This window comes from Heliconius melpomene, chromosome 20, assembly GCF_056956725.1.
Source record: "Heliconius melpomene rosina isolate 202511_hmr_F chromosome 20, ASM5695672v1, whole genome shotgun sequence".
NCBI lineage: Eukaryota > Metazoa > Arthropoda > Insecta > Lepidoptera > Nymphalidae > Heliconius > Heliconius melpomene.
In genome coordinates, this window is record NC_140408.1 from 10,858,695 (window position 1) to 10,880,158 (window position 21,464).

A 21,464-nucleotide genomic window follows, 5' to 3' on the forward strand; every position below is an offset into this window, starting at 1 on the left:
TTTATAAATAGTTTTCTTTCTTAAGGTAAAAATTTAAAACGTTTTCCACCAGAATTCAGCGGAAAATGGGGAACAAAAATGGGAACGGAGACTTGCTGTCCCTGCCATAAGCGGGATACTTATATACACAATAAAATTTACATTGAAAATATCAGTAAAACGCCAGTAATCATTTCCAATATTTTTATTATTAATTTAGTGGCAGTGAAGTTTTTTCGAGATGTTTCTTAATGTAACTAACGGAAATCGGTGTTTCAGTCGTCGCTAATAAATTAATAATTATATACGATTCCATATTATATATCGAAGTCCCACACAGTATATAAATTGAATTAATTTTAATGTTATATTTTTGTTTATATTACTATAAATAATTAAATATCACTTGAAATTTTATATTATGAAATAAAATGTATAACAGTTTACATTACAATTTAACAAGTAGACTTCGATATTTACAAAAAGAAAATTACAACGAAATGGCAACGCTTACACACACTAACAGCCATACTCAGAGACAACAATTAGCGTTTACTGGTTGATTATAAATCGAAACAATATATATACAGTAAAGTCGACGAGCCGAAGCCGCCATGTAGTTGAGATCTAAATTTTTGCGCATTTCACTTGTCAAAATAATTATCAAATTAAGAAAAAATCGTTATCGTTAAATCTGGGCAGCCATCTACGTGGTACTTCAGTGCGTCCACGACTCTTCGTATGTACTGTATTTAATGATTTATAATATTGAGTTTAAAGCCAATTGTCGTGTCTAACGACTTTAAACCACGCATTAAACTTATAGATTCGACTTTATACCGTTAAATTTGCTTCAAACTAAACAAATGTGACTATTTTAGGAACCTATTGTGTACAACAAAAGGGGAACCAACAATCTGGGTACAGTAAGTTCGACGAGTCGTGACCGCCTCTTGTTGTTAAGCTTTCTGAACTTTGGCGCATTGTTAACTTGGGAAGAAATTAAAAAATAAGAAAAATCCTAAAATCAAATGTGCGCGGTAGCTTCTACAGCGAACCTTAGGGCAGCCACGAATCACCAACCGTACTGTAAATATAAATAAGAAAATTACACCCACCTCCACTCAGCGTGTTCATCTAACACGATACTTGGCACATAACATTAAAATTATTCTATGTAGTGCTTTCTTGTGTCGATTATCATATTTTTTATTTTATGTTATAATTTTATAAAAGATTACGTATGCTTTGAACAAGGAAATACTAACAGTGACTTCATTTTAATTAGGTATAGATTTATTTTATTTTATATATATATTTTTTGGCACATCTTTCCTTTCGCTTTGACATTACAGAATGAGCGCGAACTTTTATTCATTCAATACAACCTGACATGTAGATTTTTTTAAAAATTAAATTGTATACGCAAAGTACCCATCTGTTGACCACTGTCTCAATAATTGAATTTTTATAATAATTTAAAGCTATTATAAACATATAAATTAAAAAATACGACAATTTTTTCCTAGAGTATTCACATTATTGGATTCAGTCCTAACGTTTACTAAAGCGTACCCGATACCTGCGTTTAAAATAATAATTCTTACACCTAATTTTTTAATGGCACCCCTACTTACGTGTTAATAAAAAATTCATTGAAACTTATATTATGTATAAAGTGGATAAATGCTAAACTAATATAATTATACTACAAGTAAAGTCGCGAAAAGCGCTTCAATGGCAGTTTTTTTTATGTCTTGTCATACATATAATTTTTACATGATGTTTAATTGTAAACGTGAGGTAAAGGTTGTATTTTTATATTCTCTCACAATCTTTAAATTGGCTAGGTAGGAATAATAATTCTTGTATGTGCCAGTTATGTTTTTCAACAGATAAAATAAGCAATTTGAACTTTATAATGGATGTCTAACAAATTGTTTTTAACAAGTAAGTATTTGAAGTCACTGGTATTTCAAATAAAAAAATCTCTCATATATAACACTCTGTTTCTACGATCAACATGCGATTAATTCACTTTTTTAAATTTCTATGTAATATTAGAGTCGATCTTTTAATTTCCGCATCTCGTTATACCTCTGTGTAACTCGGCCACTTTCGAAATAGCTTCACCTAAAATTTTATAGCAATAGTAATTTATAGAAATTATTTAATTAGAATTAATAAAGACATGTCACAATATCAAACCTTAAAATCAAATTCTTATAATTTATGTATCAAAACATCAAAATGGTGGTTTTCTGTCGGTTCATGAAATTTTTTTTATTTATTTACCATGAGAAGAGCATGTTTTCACAGCTTTTATTACATATGCCAATAGTAGCTATTACAATCATGCGATTCTATTTATTATATAGATATAAAGAAATATTTTTTGTTGTAAGGAATATTAAGTGACAATCGTATATGATATTTACTCGCTGAAAATAATTTAACGTTCAAAATACACCATCCATATCACTTTGAAATTCTTGTAATAAAAAAGACCAGACATTCCGCTTGAATTGTTTAAAATTTTTCTATTAAAATAATTTTATTTACAAAAATTTTAAGCAACACACCCAATATTAAATCTTACCATTACATACAAACGCCAAAATTAAAAACAAACAAGCACTCGTCCATTCACACAGTCGTTAACCATAGACTAGAAAACTTGTAGCTCTAAATAATTTTCATGAACCGTTGTTAACTTGGAAATAAAAGGACAGCACATAATTACAACAGGTATCGTACACCAATATGTATACAGTCGTTTGCCGACAGAACGCTGTACCGACATCTACTATAGATAATAATTTTAATAATTATTAACATTACACCTAAAATAACTATACATTTTATTCCAGCCGGAGCCGTAAAACTTATTAAACTTCCATATATCATACAATTCACATATCAGTACTATACAAAAATTAAAAACATTATACAATAATGCTACGATATCATAGATCTTATCAATACAAGATTTGACTTACGACTACCAAATACCAATTTGGCACGATGTGACGCTGTGTGGTATATTCGTATTTTAGTTACAACCTTTTTTTTTAAACATTCAGCTAGCTCACTTTATTATATTTATTAAGAGTATTTCTGTGAAACGTCGGCTCGTCTCGAGGCCGAGAGCCACGTCCGCGAACTTACTGGTAAATTTTAAATAAAGTAAAAAGAGCGATCGCTCATCAGTCTAGCCCACACGCCCTCAAACCCTCAAACCTAACGATAGCTTGCGACGACGGGAGTCGAGCCAAGTTCGTCACAAAACAAACTTACCATTATTGTTCTTTGTCGCTTTACCCACGTACGTAATGGTATTTCTTTGTTGATGTTCTAATGTTAATTGAATATGAAACGATTTATTATTTAGGCCTACCTTCGACTATGGATGTCGTGCTCATGATCGAAATTAGCCGCATAGGATAAAACAATATAATAGGTAAATTAAATAGTTAGTAAAAAGCAGCGGATTTATGGCACCTTATTCCTTTGCTAATAAGTCGTCTATAATTTATTATTACCTAATTATAAAGACCATAATGTTGATGATAAATATTTGTGCTGCTGTTCGTCGCCGACAACGCCGGACGTTATATAATAGAATACGCTACGGTACTGTACGTACACATGTATGTATATATCCAATACACGATCGATAGCACGCAAAAGTGCGTTGTATCGATTCAAAAATGTGCTCGACAACTGACCGGTACGCTAGCCTCCATAGGAATCGAGAGGAAGTCAGTTTTACTTACTTTATTTCCCTATTTATTAACTAACGTTAACACATCTGCCCACACGGCTCGAGCCGGTGGAGCGAATGACCATTTGAAAATTTCATAAAAAGTCTTTAATTTTCGCGACATACAATCGCTATGAGCTCTGTTTTCACTACCTACAATGATTCAACGACTCGCGCCGGTGTACACACAGCCCTCTTTTATAAAGTCGACAATCTTAGGGCCGGTACCGGACTGCGGTCGCCTCACCCGCGGGACTCGGTGGTATTATTGCTTGAAGGCCCCGGGCGGCGGAGTGCGGCGGCGGGCGGTGGAGTGCGGCGGGTCAGCGCGCGGCGACGCGGCACAGCGCTAGGCGCAGCGCGGCGGCGGCGGGCACGGCGGCGCCGCACAGGCCCGATCAGAGTCTGTCCTCCTCCTCTTCCTCTTCGCCCTCGTCACCAGCCTCCTCGTTCTCCTCCCGGTAGCCGGGGTGTTCGCTGATCGCATAGTAGTTTCCATTGTATATGACACCCAGTTCCCTCAGCGCGTCACCCCGAATTGTCGCTTTGATCGTCCAGTTGTAGCAGTCATCGGACTCCGACTCTCGGTCAAGCCTTTCAACGTCGAGGATCTTGGAGCTGAGCCGCTCGAGAATAATACCGATATCCTTGATGGTCAAATGCCGCTTCTGGTCGACGCTCAGTTGATCGATTAACAATAGAAACTTCTCAGACGTGACCGCCTCATCTTCGACTAGGGTGTTTTCGGTTTCGCTCTCCGACGAGTCTCGATCGCCACGTCGCGCGGACTCGGCATCGAGAAATCGCACGTGACCCTTCGGCCGGCCCTGTGGCGAGGCGCGCGGCTGCGAGTCCTGTATGGGCGAGGTGGCCACGCTCTTGTGTACGGCGATGCGTCGGCCCTCCTCGTGCAGCGCGCAGCAGTGGAAGTCGCACTCATCGGTAGGCGGGCGGTGCGCGTGGCCGTGGGCATGGGCGGCGGGGGTGTGGGCCGGTGGGGCGGCCGCGCGGCATTCCGCGGTGTGCACGTGGTGGTCGAGCGAGGACGGTGCGCGGGAGAGACGAGCGCGCGCGGGGCCGGGCTCGTCGTGGTTCACGACGGTGATGTGTGGCGGCGGAGGCTGCGGGCGCTCCAGGGAGGTCTGTATAACAAGCGAGGGCCGGCGGTCGGGCTTCGCCTGCCGTGAGGGCGAGCGAGCAGCCGGCGACGCCTGCGGCCGCTGGTCCCAATGCAGCACCACTGTGACGCGCCCCTTGTTGTCCATGATTTTCCATGAAGGTGTTTCATCGTGTAGCTCGAGAGCGTGTATTGTCTCGCATACAATTTTTGGAATCGCCGATATAGCTGGAAAAATAAATTAACATTGAGAAGCAAGTAGCTCAATAAAGCAAAACGTTAATAGAAGCACAATAGGAAATAATAATATTCTACAACGACACTAACAATTACAACGCCAGATCTTTAACTCACTTACAACGTAAAATGAACTAAACATTGAATGCAATCCACCAATTGAATGAACTAACCAGCCTTGATAACGTCGACCCCCGTCGGATACCATCTCTCCCCCTGCCGCAGCAGCAGCAGCACGGTGTTGGGCGGGAGCGTGCGCCAGTACTCGCCGTCCTCAACCTGCGTGCCGTCGCTCTCTAACACCAACCGCACTGGCTCGCTCGCCGCTACTGATAGCTTCTCTTTCCCTGCAAAAAATATTTTTTTATAAAGTGAGCTATATCCAGGATTTTTTTTAAATCCTCCTGCGAAGAAAGTTGTGACTTTTATTCGGAATAATTTGCTTGAACGAATAAAACGAGTAAAATGTTTTAGTTAATGTTAATGGTTCTACCGTTTTGGTTAGACAAAGTGCTACGTTAGATAACACTACCGAACAAGTAATGTGTCCAAATGATTGGGAAATTGAGAGTGAAGTGAAGTAACACTAAGCTTTTTCGTCTTCACCACGGGAGATGTATATCTAAAGATAAAAAAAATCTTTACGCATTTTCGTTACTAGGTGAAATCTCTAATTAACTGAATTCTAGTCAAAAGCACTTAAATACAATACATAGTGTAAAATGTTTTACTCGACTTGTTTAAGTTAAAAGACTATATGGGATTTGCACGCCCAAGACACAAAACCCAAAAACCAACGTGACTCGACAGTTACTATAATTAATTCAAAATAAGGGAATATTTTTTCATGCTTTTCAGATTTCGAAAAGCATTTTGAGAAGTCAGTCCGTATTCGGTGATGTTTACCGTGTTTTTCAAGAGGGGAGAGAGTTTGCAATATTTGTATGTTTAGGATAAATTATTGCAAATTAAATTAAATCATATCTTTTTATCATATACCTAAACATCATCTCCAGCCATCATCAGCCAGGATTAGCTCCAGATTAGGGAAATTAACCCATAAGTACAGATTATGAAATCTTATAATATATGTTTTAAATTTTATAATATACTCGTACATTATTTGTCTAAAATGTAAACTGTTCAACGAAAATAGGAATAATTATTATTATACTTGATTTTGATTGCCACTGGATGAATTGCGGTGTTATGAACCATCATCTAAACCACAATATGTTCTCTTTACGCGAAAAGTGAAAATAGGAGGTACATAAAACACTACCTAGGTTATATAAACAAAAATGTCGCGTTATTCACAAAAATTGACTATAACAAGAAGATAAACAGAGAAATTTATCACTACGGCTTGGTATTTTGTGACTAAGCTCTAAATTGTATTATTTCACCATCGCAATTGATCGGATTTAGAGTGATGCTAGTAAACTAGGCTGGGCGAGGACGAAAGCGGGTCATACGTACAACTGCGGCAAATCTTATTGACCTCCCTAAGTTGCGAGTGCTGGGTGCATCTTGGGAGTTGAGACTGATGTTTAATTGCTATTACTTGATTCAACGCTACTATTAGCGACCCAAGGCGAAATTATACGAGTATACTATATATTTTAATATATGACATATACATATATATTTGAATAAATCTGTTTGTATGTATACATATATATGTATATATAGAGATGGTAAAGTCGTTCTGAGTTCGATTCCTACTCAAAGGAATGATTTATTTTAATTCTCCAATTTTTAATAAGCGCGGCGTTGAATTCCGCCACTCGTCTCATATAGCGTTAGCCTGGGGCTAAAAACATGTTTACCTATTATAATAATTATGTATTTATAGTATTATGTATTTATAACGATATACATTTTTGATGAAGTTCAATTTTATTGAATAACTAGATATAAAAAGAAATAAGGCATGAATAAATTTTCCTCATAAATTTTGGCTACTTATCTAAATTTAAGAAAGAAGGGCGTATAAATATGTCAAATACCTTTTTATAGTAATTTTATTTTTCTTATTTTAACGTTAAAAAAGTAGAGAGAGAAATGCCGAAATGAAAAATGCACATGAAAAGTTGAACCTAGTGTGAAGACTCTCCATTCTCTTCTTCTTCAATCTTCGGTAGTATCCAACATCGTACTTTAGGTTTTCACCAGAGCGGGGAAAATTAAAATAATTCATTATATAGAGTTGGAAACGAGCCCATAAGCACCGTGTTTGCGTGTTCGCCGTACTGTTACCCGAAAAGTTCTAAGAGTATATGACGAATGACACATTTTAAGTACGGAAGGCTTTTCTAAACGCAGATAATAATGGAAAATGAAATATCGACGAAAAGAAGAATTTTTGAATTCCAATCTGTTCTGTTCCTGAGATTAGCTCGTTTATCAAAACAATTAATATAGAAAGATAGATTAACACAAAAAAAATATTAATTTTTCTCTTATTTTGGAAAACTTACCTCTGTGTATAAGCTCCTCGAAGCTAGTCACCACCAATCCCTTCCTCACGTTTCGCGAACTGTCCCATATCTTAAAAGGCCTCTTCCCTCTAACCTCCTGATAACAAACACACTGCTTAGTTAAAACACTTTTCTCATATTATCAAAGAAAATTTACCATTCGGTACCTACATTTTATAATTTTTATTTTTTAATTTAAAATAGGATTTGAACCCGCTTTGTTTTCAAACCATTCATCAGATAATTAATGTTGGTAATTAATAATATAATATTTTATTTGTATAACATACTTATTCTAATCTTTTTTCTATAAAAAAAGACTTATTATACAAATCTTATAATCATTTATAGGAATAAAGCGGTATGATAGTTTTTATTATGTACGATGGTATGCGAAATTGAAATTAGCGCTAATGAGAGGACGTTACTATAAAATGCAATGGCTGTGTAATAAAATCGAAAATAAAGAAACCAGCTAAATAAATGGTATTCGCACTACTCAGATATTAAAAACAGCCCGGCTATCAAAATTAACTCTTTCTATATATTTATAGTTTCTAATGTTCTTTAACTAAAACTAAAACTTTTATGTTTTAAATTGATTTCTATATCACATCGGTTCGGTTCACCGATATCTCATAATTACCATTCAATTGGTTGAAATTTTACTCAATTAAAACAAAACAAGTGTATTTCATTATTAAATCATTCGACAAGCATAAGCGTAGGCGCTACGTCGTAGCCGTCGTAGCCGGCGTAGAGCCTGCACTGGATGCAGCGGTGCAACGCCCGAGCGACCTGCACCCCCGTCCCCCGCGCCCCCTACCCTCTCGCGCCCTCGTCCTCGTACCCCCCGTCCCCTCTTGCCCTCCCTGACACGCCCCGCCACACGCACTGTGCGTTGACCTACTGACATCGCCCTCAACGATCTTTAATCTAGACTGGACTTGCCCAATGCTGGGCAAGGTGGAATCAACAGGCGTGGGCCCCCACTATACCACTGATCAGCTGACTTAATTGACATGCCAAATAAAAGTTGAACGAGAAGCAAAAGCGTTTGTTTTTTTGTCATAAAACTTTCAATGAAAACAATCAAAAAACATTCGTAAACATAATATAATTAAAGTAAAACTACAAGTGATTTGGTACCATTTATTTTATTCGATGTCGGCGCCTCGGTGTGATGAACTCGCAAATAATATAATAAGAGGTACTACGATGTATTTAGAGGATGTCGCGATGAGCGATGAGGAGTGCATGGTCGGGGTCTACACATAAAGTTACCTCTTGTATTTCGACTATCATTGTCACGACACTCACTCACACTTGCTACTTCACTTTAAATCCACTTTTCTGTTTATCCAATCTATTTTACAATTAGTTGAAGTCTTTCTCATAGTTGCTGAAGCAAATGTTAAAGAACGTAAACGATCGTCGCGGCAAAAGATTCCGTTATCGCATCAAAGAAACTCAACAATATATAAGCTTAAAAATGAATTCCACCCGTGAGATATACACATGCGACTGAGAGGCACGACCCTAAATCATACGGCCACAAACGGCACTACCTAATAAAAATCACTAAACAACGTGTAAAAATACTAATTTGAGCATCTGTAAAATTGGGAACACATCGCTATCTATTGTAATTAGTGCTTCATTCACAATCGTCGGTTATCACATGTGAGTTTAAGTGTTATCCTAGTTCATCGTTCATCGTCAAGGTAAAACGGGAGCATCTTATTATAGATTACAGAAGGGGGCGGCGCGGTGCGCCGGCGAGCGCCGCGACCGCACTGTCGACTCGCGACTCGTGACTCGTGACCGGGTCGCGGCCTCCCCCGCCCGCCCTCCTCCCGCCGCCCTCGCCGCCCCGGCCCACTCCTGCCTCGTCCCGCTCCCGCCCCGCACCCCCGCCGGAGCCCCGGACCCGCACTGCAGCGCCCTACCCGATGCCGTAACATCTTCGAAATTAACAACACCGATAGTGCACTTTTCGGCCTCACAAAGCTATATGATTTCATCGTATGGACCGTTTCTCCGCATCTAAAGATAGAAATTTATATTTATGTGTCGCCAAATTGAGGTTACGTATCAATGAGATGCAAATCGGCGAAACCACGGTTACTCCAAACTATCTCTATTTAAGATACGCCCGCCTATTCACGGCTCTTTCATACCGGTGAATCAAAGGAAACGGTTACGAAGCTTACCACGCTCATTTAGTTGGTTTTTAATGCTTATTGGAGGAGCTCGATGTGTAATTTATAGGTGGTGAGGTATTTTTAATAAGAATATTCGTTCAACCCAGTCCGTTGCCCCGATATTTTAAAATACGTAGACGTGCTACGGCGTAGGCGACATCGTTGCTATTAGAGCAATGTAAAGTATTTTAGACGTGGAGCTTAAACATTTAATTTTGGTTATGAAATATTTTATTAAAAGCCCCGTCCATTTTAACATAGTGGAAATACATTAAGGTACACATTATTTATGTATATTTTATATACAAGGGCGAGTAATCTTACAGGAGTATAAAATCCTTGTTGTTTATAGAGTATGTTGGGTTATAGACCTCAACTTGACAGTTTTTACCTGATTGGCGACACAAAGAAAGGTAATGTGTTTATTTCTCTATTTATATACAGACATATAATAACATACATATAGCAATTATGTAACATACATGCATTTATTTAGCTTCATGCTGTATCTCGCACATAGCTAGAACCAGGATAGGCAGAGGGAACCTGGGTGGGTACCTAGTTTTAAGAGATTTCACTTTTAAACCTACAATTATCACGTCATAATATAATATTTCTTTAAATTTATATTTTCATTTATTCGCTCTGGTGCCGAAGCAAAGCGTGGCGTTGAGTTCTGCCACTCAACACACAATGCCTCCAGAATTCGGCGGAAAACTGCTCCAAGCTGATTTATTTTTTTAATTAATAGGATTATTACAAAAGAACGACCGTGTTAAATTTAAAACGAATAATAATAGTATCAAGCGTCATACCATACTTCTAATTACAACTGACTAACTAACTTAACCCAATTCCCACTTGTCCATAGGGAACTAATAGCGGAGTGATTAAGTTAGTTATGTCAGTTTGTCTGTTAGTTATGTCAGATTTTTTTTTAATATTAATAATTTATTTTGATTTAGAAAATATCTAACATATTATTTATTTTCTATTTACTATTATTTTCGTAGCTCTATTCCTTCCTAACAATTTGTTTCAGCTTCACACGATACCCTGTATATAGCAGTGTCAATAAAGTGAACTTAGTGTTAAGACACTCTGTTCCCCATGCTCTGCCCAATTTATATCAGACGACGAGTGATGAGTGTTGAGTAGCGGAACTCAACGCCGTGTTTTGTTTTATCATTAAATGCATTGTATGAATGAAAAACATTATAGAATGTTTAAAAATAAACAGTTCTTCTTCGATCCGTTATTTACAGGAGGCTAATTAGTGTGGTGTAAGTATTTACTAAGAAAAAAACGTATTCTGAGCTCAATAGAGGCAAATATTATAAGGTTAAGAAATGTCACTTATTTATAGATAACAGAGTGACATTATATAATTTTTATTTATTAATTTATTTCAACATCACACTAACATAAGCTGTTTTTAGGGTTCCGTCTCCAGATTACGTGGATGTATCAAGCTGAAATTAATATCAAATATTCCCTTAAGCACAGAGACAATTAAGCTTCTAAGTTAACGCAATCCAAAGATACGAGTATTTATCCATCGATTTTGCTGCATTTTGTATGAAATTCGCTGCATAATCAAATCCTATACGGTATTTCCCATGTAAAAAATGTGAAAAGTAAAAATTTACAGACATTTCATAGAAAAAAATAACAAAAAAAAACCATTAGAATAAAATAAAACCCTTTACACGAAAAGATCTGTTCAATGCTAAAGTCCAGGCCCCCCTAGAAAATATTTCTAGATATGCCCATGTATTTATGGGGGATTTGAACCTAAAAACGTAGATAAAAATAAACAATATGTAATATTAAAATAAACGGAAGCTGTGCCCTAAATACTTATAAATGTGACTAAAAATTCACACCAATATATTTTTAAAGGGCAACTAAAACTGGCACAGTGTTTACGAGGGCCATTGCCATCAGTCAAGATGGTTCTAAGAATTTCCGCTATGGCAAGCGCCCCTCTCCCATATTCGCTAAAATTAGATGTATGATATTTTTTTTAGTTTCATGCTGTATTCCGCACATGTAGAGTAGGGAGAGGGGACCTGAGAAGTCAGTGTTAAAACACTCTGTTCCCATTACGACACTACCGTTCCTCACTTTCCACCGAATTCAGAGGTATTGCGTGATGAATGGCGGAAATTAATGTCGCGCTGTTTTTTTTTCGTTACATCAAGGAAATGAAAATTTTAAATATTTCATTTTAAAAAGTAGGAATCGAATTTACATATCGCTTTTACAGTCACACTCTTGTGTCCCTGTGTGCTAATACTAGCCTCTAATTTTTTTTCTAAGCAATATCCGCGACTTAAATATTGCGAAAATTGCACGGTGTGTCGGGAACGTAGTGTCTTGAAAAAAATGTGAAAGGTGTTTTTGATGTCAATTTAAAAGTGTAATTTGGAATAAAGGTAGAGTAAATAACTTTGATTTCGTTTTTCTGAATTACTTTCAGAAAAACTTTCTAATTTCATAATACGAATTTGAATTAGCAAATATCTTGCACTAGTGTTTTACACCACAAATATATACAGCGTGAAAATAAAAAAAAAGTCCAACTTATTCGTCATTTCCTAGAGATTTATACTATGTGAGAAAAACATAGTCAAACGAACAATATACAATCTAATGCATAAAATATACAAAAAAAACTGAATTTATGCTAAAAATGCTTAGCTGCAAGATATAAGTGGTACAGAGACCGAGATATATAACGCTTTCAAGTGTAGAGTCTACTTTAGAAGTCAGGAGATGAAAGGGAGCGTGAACTGCGCGTAAACTGTAACATTTTATATATTTTTTTTACATTTTTTTAAAGAAAAAGCCGTGGTGCTGGGGCACAAGTGTGAGACCGTAAACACGGTTGTGGGTTCGATTACCACTGGAGTAATTTAAATCTATACTTATAATAAAATCATAAGAGGGTTGTACTTGGAAGATAATTTTAAAAAAATGTTATTAGGAACCTTTATAAACGTAATAGAACCTAACACAATGATTTCTGTCTGTTTGTCTGTGCGTTTGTTATCATTAATCTCAGAATTGGCTTAACCGATTTAGATGCAATTTTCACTATTGGATTCTGGCCATCTTCCGAAAACATCTAGGGTTTATTTTATTACATTCGGATCATAAATAAAAAACTTATGTTAATTTAAAGTACTTAGTTCGACAAAAGTTCCTGAAATTAGTACAGAACCCTCTGTGAGCGAGTCTGACTTGCGCTTGGTCGGTGTTTTCTTAAATACACTTAATTAAATATTTATACATTTCAAGCGGGCGTAGCCACAGTACAGTATTCAATATTTTCATTCTTCTGGCTTTGAAACGTGGTGTACCGGAAGTGTCTATTAGTGCCCAGGCCTATGGACACTAATAGACAACCTTTGTATATTACGTTTTTATTTTGAGGCAATGTCTGATTGTTGTAATTTAAATATGTATATAAACATCGTCCTAGATTAATTTATTTTAGTAATTATATTAGAAAGAAGAGTACTGGAATTGCTGAATTATAAAATGTTGAATGTCTGTTTTCGAATAAATATTGTAAACGTATAAATATACTTTAATATTATATATGAGGCCGTCGTGGCGCAGGGGCATTAGGGTGTGACTGTAACGCGACGGTTGTGGGTTCGATCCCTCTTAAAGAAACGAAATATTTACTTAAATTTTTATTTCCGTTTCTTCCCACTGGTATCGAAGCAAAATCGCGGCGTTGAGTTCCGCCACTCAACACGCAATGCCTCCAGATTTCGGTGGAAAGTGGGGAACGAAGTGTCTTAACACTAGGTTCCCTCTGCCTCTGCCTACAGTAGGGTTACTGTGTGCGGGAACCACCGTGAAGTTAAAAAAAATTCACACTGCGACACTAGCACCTATTTAATTAAAAATAATCTTAAACCTCAGTATGGTGAAGGTCAAGGCTACTTGCATGCAGATAAGATAAAGTTGATAGGCAGGCAAGCTCGCCAACTACAAGAGAATATGTTATGTATCGCGTTTTATTTAAAAACTAACTATTGCCTTCGACTTCGCTCGTATGGATAAATAATCATAAAAATGGAGAGTTTTATATTGACATATATACACTCCGTCCCTCAATCAGTGCTTTATTTTCGAGATATTGCTGACAGCCTTAACGGTTTGACAACTGCCTAGTAGTAGAAGTAGTTTTTAAGGCGCTATACAAGTATACATATAATATTAAAGATTAGCTTGTCTGCTATGGTTCCACATCGGTTTATTTATACATATCAACAGAAAATGCTCAAAATGCTCGAGTTTTTTCTAGAAAATTGGACGGAAACCTACGACGGGAGAGTACATTCCGTCTGTTCCCTCTTAAGGGGATATAATAAGGTAGGTAGGTTCCCTCTACCTACCTTATTATATACAAGGGATGGCAAAGATTGTTACGGGTGGCAACTAGTTTTCTTTAGCCTAACGCTCTATACAGCTGGGTAGGTAACCCAGTGTGAAGACTTCCGTTCCCCATTTTTCACAGATATTTCAAGACATTGTGTGTTAAGTGGCGCAGCCCAACGCCGCGCTTTGTCTTGTTACTAAAGCGAAAAAAATAATTATTTCCCCAAGTGAGAATCAAACTCACAACCGTCACATTCATGGGTCACATAAATATAATTATACTAGCGGCCCGCTCGCGGTTTCACCCGCGTGAACTATGTTATTATTAATTTCTGTCTCCATGACTACGTCCTAGTGACGTCCATGCAAAATTTTTGACTCCTAGCATTTGTAGTAACGAAGTTTCATACAAACTTTCGACCTCAAAAACAACCCCATAGAAGTCGAATATTGCTAATTCCCGTCTTAGCGAGCACCTACGTCCTATAAGTAACTCCTATGCAAAATTTGAGATTCCTAGCACATGTAGTTTCTGAGATTTCGTGATGAGTGAGTGATCTTTTGATTTTATATATATAGATAAATATTTTCCAATTTGAAATCGTCGAAAACCAACAACGATCATATAACAAACAAGTACACAACATCAATAGCTTAAATTAAAAACTGAAATGCTTAACTTGTTAACAAATTATAAAATTTCACCATTTTGTTTAAAAAAAGTCATAATATGCGGTCGAAAAGAATATTAATCTGGGCATTTCTTTTTTTTTATACTTGAAACTAGCCTAAGTGCTATTTGTGGTTCGCCCTTGAGGCTTTACAGAGGTCGTGTTACTCGCGCTGTTAAAACGTAGTCTCTATTTAAAATTTTAGAGTTATCTAACTGAGGCTGACGTTGTCTTATGGGGATTTTTTGGTTGTGAATTCGAATTTTATTTGCGGATATACCTATTATATCTGCATTTAAAAATGTCATTGTTATTATAAAAAAACCAAAACGTTTAATTGTAAACGCGACGATTGTACGTTAGATTTCCACTCGGAGGAATTTTTATTCATCAATTTCTGCCGAATTTTGGGTGAACGGAAAGTGGGAAACGGAGTGTCTTAACATTAGGTTCCCTCTGCCTACTCTGCTGTGTACGGGATACAATATGAAGCTGATTTAATTTTTTTAAGAAGTTATATTATGTAAGCTATATATGCGGAGTCAGTTTAACTACCAAATCCACGATTAAGAGATGCATAGAATGAACGGAGGATGTCACAGTGAGAATGAAAAGAATGTGCTCATGAGGTTTGAGGACGTCGATCGAATGAGTGATGAAACAATATCAAAAAAGATTTATGAACGAAAAGCGAGAGGCAATAGAGGCCGAGGCAGACCTCGAAACCTTCGAAAACACAGTGTTTTTGATACTGCAGGAAGGTCAAGTAAAAAGTATTAGGCCTAGAAGGTATGTATGAAGGTATGTAGTGGACAAACAACCAGGACAATAAATAAGAAATTATATGCTTAATTTTTTTAACGTTAAATAATTTACCACCAGTACACTAAAGTTAATTGGCTACTGTTTTCGTATAATAAGTAATCTATTTATATTTATAGAGAAAATTAACATACCCTTTCGTATATTAATTTTATGGATTAGTTTCTTGACATATTTGCATATAAAGAACCCCTTACAGTATAGGAGAACACACGATTTTTAAAAGCTAAAAATAGAAAAACATATTAAGGTACGTAATTACAAAAATTGATTGTGTATTTTTAAAGTTTTTATCCAGGATTCCCTGATGAGATACTGGCTTCATGACCACAATGCGGAAAGTATACCTTTTCAAACAAAAGAAGAATAATTCAAATTGATATTGATTGATATCACATTTGTGAGGTATCGAAACGATGAGACGATTTTAGATGAAATATAAAAGAACCTTTTAAATTCGAATTAGCAGTTCCTGAGATTAACACGGTCAACCAAGTAAACTCTTCAGCCTTATAATATTAAGCATAGATTTCGACGTATTGACGACTAATCGGGTAAAAAAGAGTCATACAGACGAAGAGTAGCTGCAACATTATGATTTTAACCTTTTGCAAAACCAGAACACTCGCGCGTTTGATAAAGAAACCTCGCTAACGTGATCTTGAATGGTTTCAGACAAGGTTATTTATATAGATCGAATCTAATTTGAATGGCAAACATAAATAAAACTTAAACTGGCTTGTTTCGTATTTTTTTAACTTTACGCTGTATCCTGCACATAGCAGGGTAGACAGAGGGAACCTGGGCACCTAGTAATAACGAAATTAAACATTAAAACGCTTCCTTCTCCCACTTTCTGTCGAATTCTCGAGGTGTTGCGTATTGAATGTTGGACCTCAACCCGCTATTAATATTATTACATATAGAATTGTTTTTAATTGTAATATAATGAACAAGTAAAATCGCTAGTAGCAGAAACTGGGGGGGGGCGGATTAACGCTGAGTGGTGGAATTAACGCGGATCCCTTGCCTCGTTATACTCTCACGATCGAATCGATCTTACAGCTTGTAAGTTTTAATACGTACTAACTCGATAAATTAGTCTATTATAGATCCTCTTTGGCGTGTCCCTCTTTGGAGTAGTATATATAATGTACTTTATAGTCCATTCACTTCTATTTTTACTTTGCATAGATTTTGTTTGTGTGATCTGGCACGAGGTAGAGGACTATACGCTTTACGTGGTATATTTAGCTTCGTGGTTGTTTTTACATATCAGGCTTGACAGACGGAAATTTGTATTAAGACATCTAGTCCTATTTTTTTCGTTTCCACTCTCTGACAAGGCAAAGTGTGGCATTTAGTTCTGCCACTCAACTCACTGCGAGTTTTAGCTTCACGCTGTATCCCGCACAGCGGACAGAGCGAACCTAGTGTTTAAGAAATGTCTTAGTGTTTCGTTAGGACTCCGTTCTCTACGCACCGCTCAATTTTCAAGACATTTTGTGGTGAATGGCAGGACTTTCCTTCCCGCAGGCCGTCCTTTGAAATTGAAATTAAAGTACTTTAGTATGAAATAAAAGTTAATTAAATACCTATACTAATATGATATAGCTAAAGAGTTTTTCAGAAACTACTGGATGGAATTTAAAAAAAACTTTTCTCTGTTTGATATTTCATTTATCTAGAAACACTATAAATGGTTGATGCCGCAGCGCTAGTAATCGTAATATAAAAATAAGAAATGTTTTTTTACAACACAAAAATGTACCTCTAGTAGTAATACAATAAATTATTCAATATATTTCAATCTTATACTAGAGCTCTTAACTGAAATTAATGACAGTTTAAAATGACACAGTCTACCATTTTTATTAGACATTTTGAAATTTAAATGTTTAGTTTATACGCGCATAAATAAATAATCGTCTTAACGGCATTATTCATTATATTTGAATAAAAATAACGAATAAGAATTCAAATGCTATTAAGGCAACGTGTTTTTTAGATTTATGCTTTAAGTCATATGTAAGGTATGCGGAGAATATGTACTGTTAAGACTAGGAGAGTCCACTTGAGGCCGTAGTGGCTCAGGAGCACAAGTATACGACTGCAAGCGCGTGGTTGTGGTCTCGATTTACACCCGGAGGAATGAAATATTTAATTTATTCATTTCCTGGTTCTGATAAGAAGGCGAAGAGCGCCGTAGAGCTACGCCACTCGATATGCAATATTTCAAGAACTCGGCGGAAAGTGAAGGAACGGAAGTGTATTAATGGGAATGGTGTCGTAACAGGTTCCCAGGTTCTTTCTGCCTACTCTAGAAAGTGCGGGACACAGCATGAAGTTAAAAAAACACTAAGTTACCCACTTTTCGTCCGAAAATAGAGACATTCCTACCACAGAGGAGAAATATAGATAATATTTTTCCCCGAGTGGGAAACATACCCACAACCATCGCTTACTGTCATGTCATGATGGCCTCGTGAAATTTGCTTAGAGATATTTATTTATTGAATATTTTCGTTTCGACAGTCCGGTTTAATAAAATGTAGCATTAAGTTAGGTACTAAGCGCGCATCGTCTAATGAGTGGAAAATGTGTAGAGATACCACTTGATGCTCTATGTCTACCCTGAAGTAATATCAGAGAATTCTCACTCAGGGAATAAATAATTTAATATTCTTATTTCTTCGCTCTGATATAAAGCGGGGAGTTGCAATGCTTGAAATTTGGGCGAAAAGTGTGGAGCACTAGGTTCCCTCTACCTCCCCTGCTACATGCGAGATGGAGCTATTTTATCATATTTCTATATAAAGAACTCATATGAATAATTAGTCTGTGCTAGAAAAGAATTTGACTTTTGACGTTTAAGTGTACTATGTAGAAATGTCAAATTTCCACGGGACTAAAACATACTGTATAATATATAAGCAGAAAAATACTGTAATTTTAAAGTAATAAAATAAACCTTTGTACGCATTATTTATGGAGTCATAATACATTTTAAGCAATGTTAGAGTTTATATTAAAATCTTAAAATATATATATAAATAAAAATATTAAATGGTATTGGGGCCGTCGTGGTGCAGAGGCACATGCGTGCGACTGTAAAAGCTAGACGGAGAGAACAGGAAAGTTTTACGGTTGTAGGTTCTATATCCACTCGGGAGAAAGTTGTATTTTATATTTTCATTTCCTCACTCTGGAAATGAAGCAAAGCGCGGCGTTAAGTTCCGCCACTCAACACGTAATGCCTCGAGAATTCGGAGGACAGTGGTGAACAGAAGTGTTTTAATGGGATTAAAGTGTCTTAGCACTAGGTCCCCAGGTTCTCTGTCTAACCTGTCTGCGTTAAGTCCAACTAAATGTCAAACTAAAAAACACTAAATCATGTTATACGTACGATTGAAGACGAGATGTTCAAATTCTGAGCGCATCTTTCATGTCTTGACATCGGCATTAATATTGATAGTATCTTACCGAACAATATCTCGTTTTGAGGCAATCCATTAAGCTAATACACTTTATACCTTAAAAAGGATTGAAATCTAGCCATTTTTGTGTGAAGATCTTCCCTGAAGAACCAGGATTAATCTTTTCACAAAATACAATAATACTGAGTAAATCCGAGTGTGATTTACGCTAATGATAATAAAAACAATACTTTTCTATAAATTCTTTTCATGGTTAAAATTAACAGTAAATTGAGGTGAAAACCGAGTGTCTAGTTACGCCAAGCGCTACGGACCGCTACGGACTACGGTGCTACGCTGTCACGCATGTGCCAACCGACTACACTAGCCCTTTATACCGATATTTATTAACACTTTCTCTTATTAAATATTACTTAGTTTTTCACTTTATTTATGAATACTATTATTTACTAGATATGCTTTTGTAAAAGTTAGCACACATAATATTATGATTACGATTTATTTTTATTATATAGGAATAAAATATTATAAAGTGAGTCGTATTAGATACTACTAGCTCATATATATAAATAATGTGAAAATGTGGAATACAGATTTCTGAATGAAAGCAGCGACTAATCAATAGTTCTAAACGTGTGAAAAGACACTATCACAAAAGTACATAATATGTAAACTAGCACAGATTTGAATAATACAGGTTGCATCGCATGTATGGCGCGGCGGTCGGCAGTGGGAGGTCGGGAGGTCGGGAGGCCGAGAGGGCGAGGGCACCAGAATAGTAACCATGTCTCCGGGCGTGTCAGTCAGTCACGACGCAAGGGGCGCAAGGTCGGCGGCACTAGGGGCGGTCGCGTGGTTACCTCTCTGGCCATCGCGGCATGACCGCCGGAGGCCGCGGGCGCGCGCTCACGCCGCCATCTTCGAGGGGCACAGCCCGGGGTTCGCGTCGCGACTCGCGGAGCACTTGGCGCTGCGCCGCGTGGGCGGCGATCGATGCGGCAGCGCGCCTGCGCCCCCGACCCCGCCCGAGACCGCCCGAGCCTTCCCGACTGCGTCCGAGCCCGCCCGACGCCGGTGCATCCGCCCTGACCCACTTCCCGCGCACACTGACCTCCGCGCGCACTTCCAATGCGATGTACACCGCGCCGATAAATATAACCTAATCTAATGTAATACGCTCACGCCATTTTAAACTTAACCTCTATTACATAGCAGTCAATTTTAAGTACTCTCGACAGACTCCCTTTAATGTGGTAGCTACTGTACTACACTAAGGTACCCATAAGTTGGTATTTATATGCCGGAGAAGCAAACAATGAATAACGAACCGTAAAATAAAAGCAAACTTGACAGTTCAGTTATTTTACTCGTTAAAACTGTTTCTTTGATCGCTTATATATTACGATCACTTGCATCTGCGACATCACATTCTCAACGTATCTATCTTAATTAATTAAAATATTTGTGATGTATTTAATTAATAATTCACCGACAGCTACAATTATGAAGAAGATCAATAGTTTTATTAATAAATCATTAAATATTATATTCAATTTAAGTTACGTGACATTTTGTTTACATTTTATTGTTCTTAATAGTACCTACCAAATATCTGTAGTCAGTCCTTATAAATGTTTTAAATTAAGATTTGCTTCTATTGCCTTTATTTATGGTTGACATAATAATCAACCTACAAACAAAATTTAAAATATTATTTATTCTAGTTTTTGAATCATATAATAATTTATATATCGTAGAAATAATATACCAGTAGCATGTCCTTGTCTCAATATTAATATAGAGTTGTACTTCATTCTTATTTTATTATGAAACAATATTATAAAATAAATAAAATATTAGATTGTTCTAATCTGCTCTGTTCGACTGTAAGTCAAAGGTTATGTCAACACATAATCGCATTTACTAAAGCCTATTCTAGAAAGTTGTGTCAGAAGTTACTAAATTACAGTTTTAATAAGTTTTGGTTTCTTCGCAGATTTAGTTTTGTTTTGGTTTCTTCAACATAAATGATTTCACATGTTTATGTTCTAGAATATTTTTTTATTCATTTATTAACAATCCTAAACCTGGTATTTGAAACGTAATCGGTATTTGGTTAAAATATTTTTTTTATTATTAAACGATATTATAACAATTATTTAAATAATTTAAAAATAAAAGCAGTACTCTGTCAATTTGTAAATAATGCATAAAATACTAGTTGTGATATTTCCTTATAAAAATAAATATAACATTATTATTTTAATATTTTAAATGCAATATTTTGACAAACATATGACATACAAATTTAAATGTGGCAATACTCAAAAGAATGTGTCAGTGTCACCTTACGACC

At 36.6% G+C, this 21,464-nt stretch overlaps 1 protein-coding gene across 8 annotated transcripts; it reads right to left on the reverse strand.

Annotated features, from left to right (window-relative positions):
• Positions 1–166: 166 nt before the first annotated feature.
• Drep2 (DNA fragmentation factor-related protein 2) lies at positions 167–20,599 on the reverse strand. Of its 8 annotated transcripts, none has more exons than XM_085204503.1 (5): positions 19,969–20,598; positions 8,861–8,978; positions 7,577–7,673; positions 5,270–5,443; positions 167–5,087 (listed from the first exon to the last, which is right to left on the reverse strand). In XM_085204503.1, exons 2-5 carry the CDS (start codon positions 8,879–8,881, stop codon positions 4,141–4,143), a joined length of 1,239 nt encoding a protein of 412 aa, XP_085060629.1. In that variant the 5' UTR covers positions 8,882–8,978; positions 19,969–20,598; the 3' UTR covers positions 167–4,140. The 8 variants fall into 8 exon arrangements, with proteins under 8 accessions (XP_085060629.1, XP_085060628.1, XP_085060630.1 ...); XM_085204502.1 differs by having other exon boundaries at positions 8,861–9,277; XM_085204504.1 differs by lacking the exon at positions 8,861–8,978 and having other exon boundaries at positions 19,969–20,599.
• Positions 20,600–21,464: the final 865 nt, after the last annotated feature.